This window comes from Gymnogyps californianus, chromosome 17 (genome assembly GCF_018139145.2).
Source record: "Gymnogyps californianus isolate 813 chromosome 17, ASM1813914v2, whole genome shotgun sequence".
NCBI lineage: Eukaryota > Metazoa > Chordata > Aves > Accipitriformes > Cathartidae > Gymnogyps > Gymnogyps californianus.
The window spans coordinates 17,647,372-17,666,008 of NC_059487.1; the positions used below are offsets into that span (position 1 = coordinate 17,647,372).

Here is an 18,637-nt window from a genome sequence, read left to right on the forward strand (position 1 = left end):
GTTCAGGTTACGGATACAAAAGGGTGCAAGAACGTTCTGAATCCTCTTCCACCAGCATAAGTAACGAAAGGCTTAGGACTCTTGACTTCACTACATAAGCTAGAGTTTATACAAGCTGGGTGTGACCTGTGGTTGCTAGTTACTGATTTTGTAGTAATGTCCTACGTAAGCATCTACTTATGACTGCTTTAATTGCACAATCTTGAATCTAATTATGCTTACTTAAAACTGGTGAATGGCTGTGGAAAGGTGATAAACAGTATCCTGGTGTCTTAACTACTAAGAGAGGAAAACATCCCAAACTGTACCTAATGAAGGAAATGTAGTCTTAAGTAGACAGAAGGAACTTAATTTTGGATGGTTTGGTTTGTGTCAGTTTAGAGACTGTATGTACAGAGGGCAGGTATAGACAAATATACATATCATACAACATGGATATATGGGACATGGAGTGATCTAAGTAGATTTGTAATATTAGTGTTACTGTTGCTCAGTAGTGTCATGACTTTGCATAGCATAAACCACTTTTTTTTAAAGGCAGGTCTGCCTGAAGATGTTTCGCATAACTGCATATAATTCATTCTTTCTTGGAAGCATACAGAGTTGTGACATTCTCATTATCTGTTCCTGACATGATTACCTATAATACGCATTTCTTATATAAGAAGCAATATGTCCCACTGAGAGGGCATTGTTAGGCAGTCACCTGTGCATCAGGGATTTCTATGAAGTACAGAGGAGTGTTTAATGGCTGCCTCTGCTTTTATTAACTTTTCTTTATAGTTTGGTGTTTGTAATACATGTACATAGTTTCTCTGTAGCTGTTTGGCATGGCATCTTGAGTTGGGCCCTGGAGGAAGCTATAGAGCTGTTCTTCTGGTGTGAGCCCTGCCCACTCTAATTGCAGACACTCTCTTCTCCACTCTTGAAGCTCCCTCATGCGCTCTCCTCCCTCATCCTGTGTCACAACTTATCTAGAAACAGGCCCTGCCAATTTGTCCCGAGAGGAGTAAGGGGAGAAGGGGTGACCCCTTATTTTCCTCACCTCTACACTTCTACATTGTGTATTCTTTTGTCGGCTGCTGCCGTTTTCTGTCTTGTTTCCACATTCATATCGAGATTGCCGGCAACCAAAAAGGCAAATTAATTACCTGCAACTTAAATTTATTTTTAAAAAAGGAATCTAAAGTTTTGTTATGGTTTCTTGTCTATTTTTTCAGTAAGAATTTGTGATCGTGTCTGGATCTGTCAGACTCTGAAATATTATCACCTGTCAGACAAAAGAAGTCCATATCGAACTCCTGACAGCTCTGTGGTTCAGAATTTTGGCCTTATTAATTCTCCTTCAAACATTTCATAAGTCGGACAACAAACGTAAATGTTCAGGCTCGGCAGAGCTGTTTGTACCCATTATTGCCTCACACCCTACTTCTGAAGTGTGGCCAGGTTGTTAGTGTGCCCTGTCAGTCGTTAGCTTTTATAGCCGTCCCTGGAGAGGCTACGTTGCCTGCAGTAATAGAGAATCCTTAAGGCTACTTGAAAGTGCGTTTCGGGTGAGACCTAGTACCTGGTAACGTTAGGATCGGGAACCTACAAACGAGGCATCTGTGTGCAAACACTGTGACAGAGGTGTGGAGGAGGGGCTGTCTGTGAATGAGGTACACTGGGAAGGTTTGAACACAAATGTGTTCCTTGTCTCCGGTGCCCTCAGGCTGGTGGGCAAAAAGTGTTAGTTACCTCGTGCTGCTGGACTTCCATATTAATGCAAGACTCTCCCCGTGCTTCGTGGTGCTTGGGACGCTGTCACGTTACACAGGAATTAAGTTACTGATTTGAATATGTACTTGTGTTGTCGGCTCTGTGACAGGCCTATGCCCACAGGCTACAGGAATATTGTTGTCGTGGACCCCAAACATTACTTTGTCCAGCCTTTGTAGGCTTTTTTCCTCCCCATTCACAGAGTTATAGGTGTCACAAAATACAGAAATTAAATGAACAATGGAGGAAATATTCTACTTTTTTAGGTAAGAAGCTTGTGAAATGAAGGAAAAAGAACTTTCCTCAATCTTGTGATTTCTCATAATATTTCCATGGAATGTACAATTCATTACAAAAGAATACAGTTATATGAATAGTTTTTATTTATTGCTGACAATCAGAGTGTGGTTGAAAAGAGACTGTATTAATTATCTGATGGAAGAGTCAAAACCGGGAGCTTAACACAATGAAATTTGATAAAACAGTGATACTATTTCTACAAGGAAGAGGCTTCATTTTTCTAGACAAGAGGATAAAAAAGAAGAAATACAATTAGGGACTAAATACTTAAGCACTGTGAAAGCAGGAGACTTGATTCTATTGCAATGTAAGAGGTCACCAACTTTTGTTCAAAGTTTCTTGCTGTCATCGCTGTCCCTATACAGAGGAGAATGTCTTGCCATGCTGATGCAGAAAAAGGAGATTGATTCCATGACATTATGCAGGTGCTACTGCAATGGTTACAAATCCCTTAACATGCGAAAATTTGTCACAAGAGAAGTCTACTTGCAGCTGTAAGGGCCCAGTCCTGCGAGGTGTGAATTCAAAATAAATTTTTGATCTCTCCCTCGGTGCCAGTCGTGCCAGACTGAAGGAAAAAAAAAAAATAAAAAAAAAAATCAGTTATTTCAGGCTTGCATTGTCTTTCCTTGAGATTCCCAAGAAACAGAACTGCATGACAGCTAGGGCACCAACAGTTACTTGAGACCCAGCCTTGGTTTTTGAGAATTACTTAGGGTTTTAGGCTTTGTGTAGACTAAGAAATGAGAAAAGATAGTACCATCTTCATTTACTCTTGAATAGACTGATGGAAACGAGAAGTGCTACGTCATGCCTCCATGTCAGGGCTGGGTACAAGTTTGGATAGTCAACACAAACTCAGAATAGGAAAACTCTGATGTCAAAGGTCAGCACTCTGCCTGATGCCTGCTTGGTTCATATCCATTTTGGCAATCATACGATTATTCTAATGGCCAGGGTGCTTTGTTTTGTGTCTCCTTTTGGCCTAAATTGGCTTAGTCTTTCACTGGAATAATGTTTTCCATATTTCTATGGATTATTATGTCCAAATATTTCCAGAGCCACAGCAAGTCGGGCTGTTTTATAATGAAACGAGCTTTAGGAAATATGAACTACCCAACACTGAGTTAATCCATAGAGCAGCAGAGTCCAGAGGAAAAGAAAAAAGTAATAGAACATTTTGCTCTTATGTTTTGAAAAGGCATGATTTTCTCCTACTTTAAAGGAGAACAGAGCAACTTCTTGTTTGGGCTGAAATGAGGGGAGCTATGGCAGTGTCTTATTGTTTGCTCTAGCTCAGACTTATTTTTGTAGTATTAGGGTACTGTATATAAAAATAGAAACACAAAGCCAAGCTGTAGAAGAAATATCAGAGAGACAAAAGAATTTGACATGCCCATTTGTTTTCCCAGGAAAGAAGAATGTTAGCAGTTTTTAGTTGTTAAAGAAGTTCCTACGTGGAAAAAATTAATAAATGATTGAGAAATCATAATATCTCAATATATATTTGGTGGCATTTTTATTTTCATAAAGAGAAAATATGAAAAAGACAGTTCAACCATGATTTTTGCTTATTGAGAAACTAGACATGCTATTGGTCATGTTAGAAGCACTGAGTAAATGCTACAGCTTTCACTTACTGTATCTTGACCTGTTGATTCATCAAAGTCACTAGTAGTACACAGCGGTTCACAGGTTCAGGGAGGGGATTGGCATATGAGATCTCTAGAGTAACAGCTTTGTTCACTACAACCCGCCGAGGAATCTAAATGACAAAGACACATTTCTGATCATTCACTGTTTTACAGTTTTCTGGAGTCAGACTTCAGTCAAACTGTAAGCAGAACATCTTTTATCTTTGAGGATGAATGAGATATTGGTAGGAGCAGTGAAATTTAACTGACAGCTGCTATGCCTTTCCTAATACTTGAAGCTGGATTTGGATTAGCTAAATAGTGCTGTCAAGCTGTGTACAATATTTTGTGCACAATTTCAGTGAAATAGAGCCCTGACTATACAGACACATCTCATTAAACCTGTCTGATCTTTGGGTTGCTGAGTGGCTGCTTTTTTTTTTGGCACGTCATTGATTAGGATTAAAGTGTTAAAACAATATAAACTGGCGCTAACATAGATTAGAATTAAGGGTTTAAGTCTGTATGGAGTAGGCAAAGTTGTTTAAAGGCAACACAGGTACTTGCCAATAACTAGAATACAGATGAAATGAAAACAAGTTCTGTGAACATAAAGCAGTGGCATGTGCCTGGGAAAGAAGGTAACAGAGCTGTTCTGAAGAACAGGGGGCAGATTCAGGCAAAGATTCAAAATCAGTCTCTTGCATGCTTACTTTCTCAATTTAAGCAGGCAGAACTTTAGAGCAACATCTGAAATTGCAGCCTAAATTAATGCATTTATCCCCAAATTCTCATCTTAAGAGTTCCAGAAAGGCTCTTTAGTTCTTTCTGTCTGTTCAGGACATCAGGGAGAGAATTGTTTACCTTAATAATAATGTTTGTGTCCTCTAAAATGATTGTCTTCTCCACCAGCAACTTTACCCCATGCATGTGCATGACTTCACACAAAGCAGTAACTTGGATCCTTTTGTCAGTAGTCAGATATTTTCCATAGTAAGAATAAGGGATCTTTAACTGGATATGTTTCCCTGGAATTCAGACATATATTTAGGAACCATTACATTCTCAAAGAATGCTAAAGAAAAGAGAGTTATTGTGAGGGTTTTTGAAATCATTGAAGAGAACAGAAGACAGGACAGCTGGAGTCTGTTTATATTTCTTCCTTGTGAGACTGGTTGTGTATTTCCCTCTTCTGGTGATCCTTTTCTACTTTACATTATTTGACCCTTACAATTTTGAATGTAGGATTTTGGCCTGAAACGGAGGGAATCTGCTCATCTGCGTTTCACTGGATTCCTGTCCCTTTGTATTTCTTATAATGAGAGGTATAACCATTTTTATCTATTCCCTCCTTATATCCTATTTGTTTTACCTCAGTCAAAAAGAAAGTTTGGGTCAAGTTTCATAGAAATCCTTTTCAAGTGACCTGGTCAGCTGCTTATTGTAGTCCTACAACTTTTCTGCTGTGTATGGAAAAAAATGTTTATCTTTGTAGCCCCTGGGGATGAAACAGATCTCTGTAATAGTTTTAATAGTCTTGACTCTTCAAAAGAGACAGAGAATTAACTTTTAGCCTTTGTCCTAGTTAATTTCTGTTAAAGTGTTGCCTGTTGAGTGCCAGAAAGCATACATCATACTTTACTTGTTAAGAGTAATATGTGTTCCTATGTATGTAATAATCACCACAGACACACACACACGTACATATATATAGTGTTGCTTCTGGAGCTGTAATATAAATGTAGCCTTCTATATAACATTTCCTGAGACCTTCAATTCCTGACTGAACTAGTGAAAGTTTTCAGAGGGGAAGAAAAATATTTGTAAAATGTCGTTATAAACAATGCTATTAACAGATGGAACAAGTAGATGCACTACAAGGCTGATATAGATACGATACTGATGTTTCTTCCTTCCGGTTGCCTTCATGTGGCTAAGAGGGCTACATTGGCTCCTTAGGGACATTAAAAGTTACCTTGTTTAGAATCAAGATCCACAGAAGTGGTTGCCTTCAGGATCTCTGCCACTGCTCTCCTTGTGTACAGGATGGTTGATGCACTCATGTCCACCTTCACGGTCTTGTGGTCAAAAGATAGGTTATTGAGAATTAAGATTAGGGTAATGTCTTTGCCGAACACTGGAGGTTCAGCCAGCTTGAATTTCCCAGAGATCCCAGGGTTTCTAGTTGTCTCTGAAGATCTTTCATCTGGAGATTCTGTGTGTCCTTCTGTGATGTTTGATCCAAATATCTTGGCCAAGGCCTTTTTATAAACTTGTCTTTCCTCAGAAGAACCTGGTCGAAGGAGAGAACCAAGTAAAATTCATACTTTTGCTGCCATTGCACCTTCTCTGTGTAAAGGCTTTCAGAATGATACCGGGTGTCAGCTCTGCATCACCCAGCAATATGCAATACCTAAAGTTCCCCATATTTTTATTAGGCCTCTGTTCAGGTTTTTCACAGGAAAGTAATAAACATACTGTAATAAGGTGAATAAGTCACTAAAATGAAATATGATGCATTTGTATTTGTTTAGGATGCAAGATTTCTTTTTCTTTGGTCAGAATGTGCAGTAGTGTGATAAGTGTTACTTTGCTAATCTGATGATAAGGAGCCTCTATATTAAATATGGTTGCACTAAAACCTTGAAAAGCAAAGTATTGAAATATGGCCACTGATTCTGAATGGCAAAATTTAAAAAAAGTGACATACATCTTCCTTTTTCTTTTTTAAGACTTTGAGCCACAAACATTAAGCAAACTATTATATGAAATCTGTAACCCTAAATCTAAAAAAGATGGAAAGACATAGGTATCAAGTTTTTTGAGGGAAGATGAAAATATTCCTGCAAACATATGGCTACGCAGTTCTTAACTTTTGCTGCTTTGTTTTCCGAAGTACAGATGAATGGTACTTAGTCCCTTTACTGTTTCCTAGTAGTTTTGTTTCCAGAATCCAATAACGCGGAGACTGAGTCCACCAGGAGTGCAAACCCATAACAACTGAATGGCTGGGTAGCTGATGGCTGGATGTCAGAGCAGGAGCACAAGAGAGCCTAACTCGGTGAATTTATACAGTCGGAGAGGGAGACTGAGTGAGACTTGGGAGCGGGATGTAATGGGGTCTTTAAAAGGAAAGATGAGGAGTTGAAATGGACACAGCAAGAAAGAACTTATTTGCTGAGAGACTGAGCATGAGGTCATATGGGAGATGAATGTCTAGTTTAAGGTTTTGGATTAGTGGTTTGATTGTTGCCCCACTCCCTCTGCCAGATATGCTGGAAAACTAGTACTTACTAATCTGTAACTTCCCATACTACAGACCTGTGCACAGTTCGTGATACACGGTGGACTCAGTTTTAAGACTTTTTGGTATGACAGCTTGAGGGTTAGTCTGCCTTGGGTAGTAAAACGTATTTTATAGCCCTGTTTTGTGTATATATTACATTTTGTACTTCTGTGTAAGGGACTAAAGTATATTTTGTTTTGTGGCTTTATAAGGAAACTACTAAATACATAAAACCAGAAATATAATATCCATTGCATTAAGAAAGTAGTCTGAGACCACTAGCAGAAATATTTTCTGAAGGAAGGGGAGAGATGCTCAAACAAAACAGGTTACCCATCCTAGCACCAAGAATTCGGTAGGAGATAACTGGGATAACAAGGAGATAATTTGTGAAAATTCCTTTACCTTCTGGGTATTTGTAATTATAGGTGACATCCACACGGGAATTGCTGCCCACAGCTTTGGTGCTGATAAACCTGCCAATTATTTCAGTATCACAATAAACTCTTTTCTTAGTTCCATCATTGTATACAATCCATCTGTTGCAATCGGCATTCACCTCCGTATACACAAATAAGGTGTCATAATCCAAGTCTACATCACCTTCTTTGATGGCTATGACAGATGCAGGGCCACACTGAAATAATCCTAAAACATGAAAAAAAAAAAGTCAAACTTTATTAGTCGTGCTCAATTTGGAAAAGGAAGGTTAAGTCACGCTAAGACTTGTACTGTTACCTTTGCTTTGTTCTTGTGGAGTCGCATCTAAAACCTGCCATCCATTGTATGATGTTCCCAGGTCTGGGCGAATGAACCAGCTTTCGTTCCAGACGTGATAATCCCTGGAGACAAAGAACAATGTCTAGAAAGCATAGTAATATAGAGTCATACAAACTTCCAATTTGAAAGGAGTAGGGAATTTTTCTTTTTAAAGATTCTCTAAGATGCGACACAAGCTGTTTATTTACAGCAACTCACTACCTCTTTCAAATGATAGATTTACTGCCTGCTTTTGAGGTGTAGACCTCAAGGCGGGGAGGGAGAGAATATAGGTGTTAGCAGCTTGCTTTGGGAGAAATATGAACTATAAGTGAAAGATTTAAGCCTTGGATATAGGCAACACTTGGTGATTGGGTTCAATCACCTTCAAATGTGGGAAATGCTTTGTTTAAATAGAAATTTAAAATAGCTATACTGGGTCAGATAAAATGCTCATAAAGTCCAATAGTCCATCCATAGTAGTGTGCAGCAGCAGCAGATGTTTAGAAAAGAGATAAGAACAGTGTGTGACTAGAATGACCCTTCCCCTGATGTGCTCTATGATTTCTTGCAGTCAGAGAACTAGGGACTTTCTGAATTAGTCATTACATTGAGACCACTGGGTTTAATGCTTGTTAGTCATGTTGTTCTCTATGAATCTCTTTTGTCCTGTTTAAAAACTCTTTATAGCTTTGTTTTCAACAGCATCCAGTGGTAATGAGTTCCACAAACTCCAAAGGAAAGGATAGCATGAAAGATTGGTAAAATGTAGGTCACAGGAGGACCCAGAAAAGAAGATTTGTTGGCTGAATTTTGTTCAGAGGCTAATACTTTTAAGGAAGTTAAGAGGTGAAGGACTTCTCGTATCCTTCAACCACATACACTCAGTGAAAGGAAGCAGACTAACTAAAGATGATACTTCTGGCAAAGCCTAGTGTGCACAGAGACTTTGAGCTGTGTGATACACCCTTGGGCCTAGTTAGTTCACTTTCTGAAAAGTGAAGTGGCTGCAGAGTAAAGACTTTGAAACTGGAGGGCAACTAAAGTATAAAAGGGCATTATTTAAAGAATATCATGTTTCTTTGGCTACTCAAATTTTGGGGCTTGATTGATGATCATGGATCACTTGCAGTTTACAGCACTGGACTACAATGTCCAATAACCAAGTCTGGAGAGTGTTGGGATTGTTCTCTTTTTCCGCTCCCACAAAGGGAAGGTCTAGCTAAAGGAGTGCTGGAAAACCTCGTGGGGAGGCCCCCATCTACGTGGGGAGGATGACAGGCCAAGCTGAGAAACACAGGCTTTGGATGTGTGATGAGAGAAAGTTATGGCAGCAGTAAACCAGTTAAGACCATGGAAGGTACACAGCTGCATTATTAGGAACAGACTGGTTAGGTGTCAATAATTAAAAGAGCCTTGGGAACTGGTACATTGTCAATGGAAACACTTTTTAAAGAAAGCTGCAACTTGTTTGAGGTCAGAGACTGCAAAAAATCAGGCTGGCTGGTTGTTTGAAGTAACTGTTATCTCAAAACCATGAAGTATGTTTTCTTTCCTAATCGATGTCTAGTGTATCAATTTAGATATTTGTATTAAATTTTGTCCACTCAGTTGCTTTTGTACTACTAGTGTTCATGTTTTTAAGTCTCAGAAATCCTCTCTCTGATTATTGGTGAGATGCAAAAAATTATATTTACCATGTGGAATCCTTGCTGATATTAAGACTCTTTCCAGAGCTGTCATAGTACTTATCAATACTCAGGTTTCTATCCACATCATGGGCAGAGTTAAAATTTGAAACCAAACGAGTTGGAATCCCCAAGCACCTCAGAACTGAAATATATTAAAAACAAACACAAACAAAACACCACACAGAGCTTTAGTTCAATGATCACAGATATCTGAGAAACAAAGTTAAGTGTCTAAATATTTTGTGATTCTTCAGTATTTGCAGTCTTCAGACCACTGTTCCTCTTGTAGAATTAATTGCTTTGTAGTTTTGATAAAACCAGAGGTCAAAAATGCCTCACCACAGTTCTCTATTCTTAAAGCTTACCTGTACACATCACGCCTGCAAAAACCCAGCACTGGCCATACTGAACAGGCTTGTAGTTGTCCTGACGCCATTTCTGGAGGATTACCACACTGCCATCCCATCTGGATGGATTCTCATGTGAATGGAAACTTCCTTGCCACTTTCCCAGGAGAACTCCATTATCATTATCATTTCCATTGATCTAAAAATAGGCCAATGGACAGAATGCACAAAATCAATTGTGTGTAATGCACTGTGTCTAGTGAATTATATTGCTTAAGGTGCAGGTGGCTGAGTCTCAATGGTATAAATAATGCTTTCTGCTTAAGCATGTGGAATTCGGGTTAAGTTGTCCATTTCTTACCATAGAACTGATTACTCGGCCCACATATTTAGGATCTCCTCTTCGGGATACATCAATGGCGGGGTCCTGACGATAGTACAGGCTCAGATCAAGCATGGTGAGACAGATGTTTAGAAGGTGATCTTGAAACTGTGATCAGATAAGATAAATTTTTAAGAAAATAAATAGTTTCACAAACAGAATTAGAGACGATTCTACTGCAGTTTCTCCTTTCTAATCCCAAAGGTGACAGGGACAGTGAGGCACAAAGACAGTAGTGCGCAGTTCACGCTGCAATATTTGCTAAAGACAGGGCTAACTAAATAAAGGAAAAATCTGGCAGGATGCCTTCTGCCATCAGAAGAGATGACTGCAGTAAAACTAAAACTGCCAAGCTTATTCTGACTGCAGTTATCTGATTCTCTTGAGTTATATCCCTGGAAACATTCAAGATCAGGTTGGATGGGGGTTTGAGCAACCTGATCTAGTTGAAGATGTCCCTGCTCATTGCAGGGAGGTCAGACTAAATGATCTTCAAAGGTCCCTTCCAACCCAAACCGTTCTAGGATTCTATGTCAATGTCAGTTCTGGCCCATTGTAATTGCATTACAAAAGTAGTGGGTGTGTTGGAGCCACACAAGTATATTGTCACTTGTACTGTGGATGCTTTGGTCATAGATGAGGTCCACAGTTGTACCATGAGCTTCAAGCACATGTAGAAGTCAGTCCTAGCTGCAGTGCTGTGCTGAGCCATCTCACACCAAAGTCCTATTAGGCACACAGTGAGCAAAGCACAAGTAAGGCTAGCGAGGTTTGTTCAGTTTTCATGTAAATAGGCATACCTATCAGAGAGGCAAATAATGATAGGAGAAAATGCTATTGGAGGCGGAATAACAGCCCAAATGAATTCCTTATGGCTTACCTGTCCATAGTACCATCCTCTTGCTTCAATGTACTTTGCATTGCCCACAAAGATTATTCCATTTTCATTTAGAACATATTCTTGTCTCTCATTTTCATTAGCCATGTAGACATCGTCACCTGAAAACCAAGTTGGACATGCTTTTACACTTAAAGCTGAGAATACTAGCAACCTTTCAAAAACATTTGTATCTTGATTTAGCAAGGGGGAAAACTACTATTTGGAAAATGCATTGTTATAGCTCGCTGAACACGTACAGTTCAGTGAAAATGCCTGCTATTGTATATGGCCTGGGGGTAGGAGGGAAATCCATGTTATATTACTTTAACTTTTTTCCCTAATTTTAGTATAGCCTTTGTGTATTATCTAAATGTCCCCTATCTATACATTGTATTTTTGTGAGGAAGATAGAGGAAAGTCCAGGCTAGCTCACTGGGTTTTTCTGTCTTGTCAGGGTAGTTAGAAGTAGAATAGACATTTGAAAAGAATCACATAAATTAATTTTTTTCTGTGTTCATCTTGTTTTAAGATTCCTAAATGAAGATCTCAATTTGCCTGATCCAAAGTGCTATCAGGAATGTTATTAGGATAGCCTGCTCAACCGTTCATTTTGATTTCATTGTTGCTTATTGGTATGTAGCTGCTATGAAAGCATTGGCTTCCCACAGATGTTTAGGTTGTTTTGATCACTCTTTAGGTAGCAATATTGAATTAGCTCTGAGTTTAATTTCATAATGGTTAAAATTATTTTCTGAAAGCTTTAGGATTTCAGGAAATAAATATAAAAATCAACTCTTCTATTTTATTGAGTCAACTTCTCTACCTTCTGATAGGAACTTCCTATCCTTCCCTTCTTGCAAATAAAAAGATTGTGTAATTTATTTTAAAAATTATATCACATGATATAAGTCTATTTTTGTGGTGGCTGTCCACACTTTATTCTTTTTATAATATCATCATTGTTGATTCCCAAGCTTTTGGGCCAGCATAGGCCTGGAGAGCTATGTGCAGTTCCAGGTGCTGCACTTCAAGGTGTGGACCAGTTGGAAAGAGTAAGAGGAATACTGACAATGCTCAGCAGTCCTGAAAATATAACTTATGAAGAAAATATAACTTATGAATTAACTCAAGAGTTATTTAAGGTAGAAAAAAAATGGGGGTGAGGAATGGGGCAAGCATGGTAATAAATTCCAGAAATTCTTGGGGGGGGGGGGGGGGGGGGGGGGGGGGGGGGGGGGGGGGGGGGCGAGGAAATATGTTCTTGGTGTCTATCGTATGTAGGATGAGAAGTTATATGCTGAAATCAAAGCAAAAAAGATTTGGTTAGTTAATAGGAAAAAATTCTAATGGAAAGGCTAGTGTTTTATTGGAGTGAATTGCCGGGGGAGGTACTGGAGCTTCCCTAATGGCTGATCATTAAGAAGGAATTCAAGATCTGTCAGGAATGACCTAAGTGCTAAACTGAACCTGCCTTAGAGCCATGGTGTGGGACTAGATAACTTCCTAAGATCCTTCCAGCCCTATGAGTTTATGATTCTGAGCAATCTAAATGTCCTTCTATAATCACTTGAACACTTTTTTCCTAAGGTTTATACGCTCTGAATTATAACGTTCTAGAGCCAGTTCTTTGAATAAGTATACTTAGACTTTTAAATAATAACACTATTCCTACCAATAACTCAGAGCAAAATTAACATTAGTTTAAAAGGAAGAAAAAAACCCCACAACACACCACAACAAATCTCTTCCTTTCAAGTATGACTAAATAGTAACAACCTCTTCTTCTGTTACTCTCAGCACACAAAGAGAAAAAAACCACAATTAGCCATGATAGTTCTCTTTTTTGACAGTTATAGAAAGACAGACCACTATAGACCTAATGCTTTATTAAATGAATTCATTTTAATACAAAAATACAAAGTTGTTATATATTCTGTCTTCTCATTCTGAAGTTAAAGTTTATCCTGGCATAGTGAGAAACAAGCAGGATGTAAATTTCTATTGATAGTTTTTAATCAATATGTAAGTACGCTTTCTAACATAGATATACTTCTAGTAATTTCTTCATACAATCTTTGCCTCAGAAACAAGTGACAAGTATCAGACATCTAGGGAAAAAGATACATTCTACAAAATTCTCAACATACATATCCTTTTATCCCCTAAAGCTTTACAATTGACACGTTTACTTGTGAGCTATAGATAAGCAGTGTATGATCATTCGTTTAATTAATGATCAGCACTCTTTATTCTAGTGGTTACCTGTACATTCCTTCAATAGCATTAGGACATAATGCATCATTATCAGAGGCTGGCTTGCAAGTATCTTAGATTTCTCTTTAAATGTCCTTAAGAGACTTTATTAATGTTAAAACATCACTTTTGTTTTATCCACAGGTTTGAAACAAATTAATTAAGCTTATTGGTTTGTTACCATTATGGTAAGATCAGTATTTTCTGTGTCCAAATTCTGTATTTATTTCAGATATACGACCTGCAAAACTAATTTCTTTCGGCTAGAAATCTTCTCTTGTCCAAAAGGCTTTTCATGTGTTCAGTTATCCTAGTAACCCTTCACTGAACATGTTCTAATTCATAATTCCTGTTCAGGAAAGATTAACTGAAAGAAAATTCCAAATGAGATCTTGTCACCTCATACAATGGCATTAATATTTAAATCTGAGTAACTGTTTCCTCTTATACAGTTTAAGATTGCATTTGCCTTTTTCAGGGCCATTTCACTTTGGTTCTCATTCTTTGATTAACAAGTACTTTCACATTCTTCATGATTTCCAGCTGGTAAGGCTGCCACTCCCTAAACGTATGGTCTTTTATTTTGTATTATTATATCTTATCCCTTCTTGACTACTCCAGTCTTTAAGGGCAACCAGTTATTTCTATGCGGTATCCCAGCCCATCTGTATGCGGACAATGCTGCTTAATGTCAGCATATTGAAGTCAGTAATGAACCATTTGATCAGAGCGTTTTTTCAGATGACACTTAAGGATCCACTAGTAGCTTTTCTCCAACCCAGTGCTTTTCCTTTCATCTCTAGTCCTGACTGTTTCCTTGTAAGTGGTTCTTTACTGATATTAGAGTTTATGAATTAATTCCTGTCTTTTCCAGCTTAATGAATAGCCTCCCATATGGAACCATATCTACAGACCAGATCTGCCATTTATCCTTTGGTGAGAAAATAAATTTTCTATTTTCGTTCTGCTATGACACTTACTATAGCAGTAACATACCCTCAAACTGAATCTGTTCCTGTTTGTCAGGATCAGGGAGCTATTCCACTTATCAGAAACTTATTCAGTAGCATCCTACTTTAAGGATACTCCCTTTTGTTTGGCAGCATCATTGCATCATCTGATAAATCTGGAGGGCTTTTCTGCAAAAACATTAGTTTTAAACTGGAATAGCACAGCTTAGTTTTTCTTAGTTTTCATCTGAGAACAATTTGTCTGGTCTCGTGAGTACCACTGCTACTCTGGTGTTCCAGTTCAGGAGCTGTCAAATATTTCAGTCCCTGCAGTGTGGTTTCCATTAATTAGAAGTTACACCACAAGTGACCTTTCAGGGGGTTCTGGGAAGGTTTTTTCCCTCAGGACTGTCTATGCAGAGACAGTCTGAGTTTCCTGAACATACTTCTATAATTATTTCTGTCTTCCAAGACATGCTGAGCTGATTAGCAGCTTTTTTTCATCTTGGCTCTTGACATATTTGTTAGTGGCCCTTGACTAACATATGGTCACAAAAGAAAATAGTGGATGAATGCGGTTTCTTTTATTTTAGAGCTTTTTAGTCACTTGGCTGCCTAAGAGCATCCTTAACTCTAGAGTGGTATATTTTAAGGCTAATCTAGGTTTCTAGACTATCGCATATTTGCAAAATCTGAGTTTAGGAATTTGCATTTCTTCTGCAACATGCTGAGGCTGCAGAAATAAAAAATGGAGCAGCAAGAGATGTCCCTTTTCAACCCATGATGAAAGACATGGGAAATACCCATCTTCTTCACACTAGCCCTCTATCAGTTTTTATAAAGTTAGTTGAGCTATTGTCTTTGCAGTTAACATCTACAAGAGCTGTCTTGCTTTGATTTAGGTGCAAGTCAAGGATGTTACTGTATGCTTGCTTCATGTTCTCAGAAGTACATGCACTTATGAAAGTCTGTCAGCCCTCATGTACAGAAAAAGTGATCTGCTGTCCTGAAGAAAGAGTCTATGATATCACCCCATATAGCACATTTCCTTAGGATAAAGGGGCGGGGTGGAGGGAATGTGGCAGCAGCTTTTTAATGTAGTAAAACCAGATCTCTGAACAGATAGCTAAGATTGCTGCTGCTAGCGATCCAAAGAGAGACAGCTTGAGGGACCAAGCTCACTGTGCAGATTAGATCAGTTACATTCAAGAGCAAAGGCATTGGTACCTACCTGGGCACCAAGGGTTGAAGAGTAACACAAACTGCCCCAGGAATCTGGAGAAGATCTTGTTCCCTGAGGTTACCTGGAGGGTGAGATTGTATCGTCCAATGACAGCATTGGCTGGGCTGGATATTGTAAAGTTCATAGAGCCGGACTCGCTGGGTCCTTGGACAGCACTCCAGCCACTTGCCCCCACCTCAGAGAGGTTAAATACAGCCTTTGTGCGATGAGATTCTGAGGGGGATGGTCCTGCCAGAAAGAAGGGGTAATTGGTTTCCATTCCAGAGTGTGGTTTCAATATTAACCTCACACTTGAAATAAGCACATTGGGGGGGAAAGCATTAAAAATACATGAAGAAAAATTGCATCTCTAAATAGAATAAGGGGAGAACTACAAGGGATAAAGATTACAGTTCTATGAGAACATGGATTAAGCTAAGGGAGTAGTACCTATTTCAGTGACAAATGCCAGGCTCTCCCCAGTGTGCTTTGGTCTGTTGAAGTACAGGGTAATAGTGAAGGCTTGTCCTCGCCTCACAGTCAACTCAGTGTTGGCATATCTGTCAGTATGGTGTGCGCCTGCGTTTACTGATGGCTGCCAGCTGATATGTGTTGGTGTCAGATCTGTAAAACATAAGACAAGACATGAAGAAGCAGCCAGCATGGAAAGAAGTCATTTGCTGGTAAATGGCATAATGAGGTTGCTAAGAGCAGTTATCTTTTACCAGAGGAAAGACAACTTAAAAAGCAGATGCTCCATTAAATTGATTAAGTCTAGTGGTCAATAATATAAATTTTTGCTTGGGTTTTGTTACAGGGCCATCATACATTGAGGACTTACATACTTCCTATACAGTGCTGGATGCTGTTTTATCACTGGAGTTAGAAAAAAATTTACAGGAGCAAATCAGTGTCATTTCATTGTCAGTACCAAATAAAGTGGCCTGTAGTCCCTCCACATTTTCAACATATATATTTTCATTTTTCTCAGAAATGGCTATTAGGACATCTTACTTTTCCTGCTTACACCCTGATGCCGTTTGGCCTAGAGTAGGGAAAGATGCATAGTGAGAGATCATCTGTCTTATATGAATGAACAAGAGGTATTTGGGGACATAAGTTGGAGCTTTTGACAAAGAAATCAATCTGACTGAATTTAGGTCTGTCCAAAGTGACAGCTGGACCACTGGGATTCCTGTTCTAGTAGGCACTACCTTCATGTCCTAGAGGAATTCTGATGACTTAGTGTGCTTGGAGTTCTCCAATATCAAATGTCCTCCTGCACACATACTGTTATTATGGTCTGTGGTTTAAAACCTATAAAGTGGCTCTTGCCATCTTAAATGCTAAACTACCTTTTTGGCAAGCGAGTATGTATATGATCTTCCTTGCAAGATTGTTTTCCCTTCTATGGTTCATGTTTTATTGCCACACTCAAACCTGAGCAGTTATACTGTCTTTGGAAGCTCTGAGAGGCACCGTCCTCTGTGTTTATATCTACCCTATGAGACTCCACAGAGTACACCTGGAGCATTGAGTTGCAAGTTTTGGCAAATGTTCAGGGCAAGTACCTTGGTGAAGATTCTTCCAAATCACTTTTATTAATGCTAGTATCATAAATGCAATGAAGTTTGGGGGTGAGGGGGGACAGGATGGGGGGGACATGACTGCCACCATTTTAAAGAGAATTCAAAAGAAAGCAATAACAACGAAGAGTGGGATGGAAAGAATGGATTAAGGCCTATGGCACCATGCACTATTATGGTGGGGATCTTCAAACAAGCTTCCAAGTCTGTCTCATACCTTACAACATAGCAATGAACTACTAAGTCAGATCTGAAACAGTATAGCTACATATTAAACTACAATTTACATATAATCTTTGAAGAAGAAGTAAAAGTAAGATCTAACTTATGCAAAAAAAAGTGCCATAATTAAATTCAAGAAAGAAGAATTTTTTCCTTTGTAGTCTAAGACCACAAAGAAGTAATGTGAGTAAGCGTTGATGGGCTGAAAAAGAGAATCTTTAGCATGACTATCTGGGACAACAGTGAACTGCAGTAGGCTGCTGCCTTCCCTGCAAAGCAACATTTCAAAAACTGATTTACAAATGTTTGTTTTGTCATTAAATGAGAGAGAACCCTGCTTTGCAATTGCCCAGTTCAATAATCATCTTCATTTTAAACTTTAAAAAGCAGGGATATTGTCATTACTCTTTTCCTTTGGTAGAGTTTTAATGCATCTTTGAATTCCCATCTGTAGGCTCCATGCTCACAGCTCCATTACGCTAATTTTGTTAATACAAAGCATAAACACATCTCTGAAATAGCATTTAAAAAATGAAAGGTTTAGATGGAGTTCTGCATGGTGCCTTTTGAAGTAATGGGAATTCCTTTTCTCTTTTTTTCCCCCAAAATATCCTCTGCTTAGCTCAAAAATTATTCTCCAACAGGTCTTAATAATAAGAACAATAAAACTTTGAAAATGAAGTGCAAGAAGAAATTACAATATAAAATTTCCTTCAGATAAGAAATCTGAGGAGATACCTACAGGGCATGTATCTTAAGGAAACAGTCCTGAATAAAGTACCTGCTGAAGGGAAACAAATAACACGCAGAACTCACCTGCCATTCCCTCAGCTTATGAGAATTGCATACAACTTCTACTTTGTTCTTCAAGGATGTCCAAGTCACATTAATCATAAAAAGAAAAAACCCCAGCAATCTTTTTGTGCTGTCAGCTGAAATTTGAGAGGAGAGAGGTACTTAGCAGTTGTTATTAATACCTGTAGACTTGTCAAACGAATTAACTAGTTCCTATAATATATGTATGTCTAATGCCAATGTTCCTCCTCAACGTGGGTGTAATTATGGGAGGAGATACCAAAATTATTTACTCAGAGGAAATGCGTTCTCTTGAATCCCAAGACAAGAAGAACTTCCTACAAAGGATAATAGGTGTGCCATGAATAAGTTATCTTGAAGGATGAGGAAACAGGTAGCGTGGTGGGATGTAAAAGCCATATGAAGGAAAAAGGAGCATCTCCTGATTACTTAACTTCCACATCGGTTAATGTTACTTCTGGTTTTGTTCAACAGCTGTGAGTTGATTTTAGAGGGTTTTTTTGGGTCTCAAATTATCTCCAATGCCCCCTGACTTATGTGAAATGATAAAC

General features: G+C 38.6%; 1 protein-coding gene across 1 annotated transcript; it reads right to left on the reverse strand.

Moving 5' to 3' along the window:
• Positions 1 to 2,151: 2,151 nt before the first annotated feature.
• LOC127023136 (protein-glutamine gamma-glutamyltransferase 6-like) lies at positions 2,152 to 18,149 on the reverse strand. The gene is made up of 13 exons (XM_050907078.1): positions 18,087 to 18,149; positions 15,913 to 16,086; positions 15,472 to 15,711; positions 11,038 to 11,156; positions 10,137 to 10,265; positions 9,794 to 9,974; positions 9,435 to 9,570; positions 7,717 to 7,820; positions 7,384 to 7,626; positions 5,668 to 5,985; positions 4,557 to 4,720; positions 3,699 to 3,823; positions 2,152 to 2,626 (listed from the first exon to the last, which is right to left on the reverse strand). Exons 1-13 carry the CDS (start codon positions 18,091 to 18,093, stop codon positions 2,476 to 2,478), a joined length of 2,091 nt encoding a protein of 696 aa, XP_050763035.1. The 5' UTR covers positions 18,094 to 18,149; the 3' UTR covers positions 2,152 to 2,475.
• Positions 18,150 to 18,637: the final 488 nt, after the last annotated feature.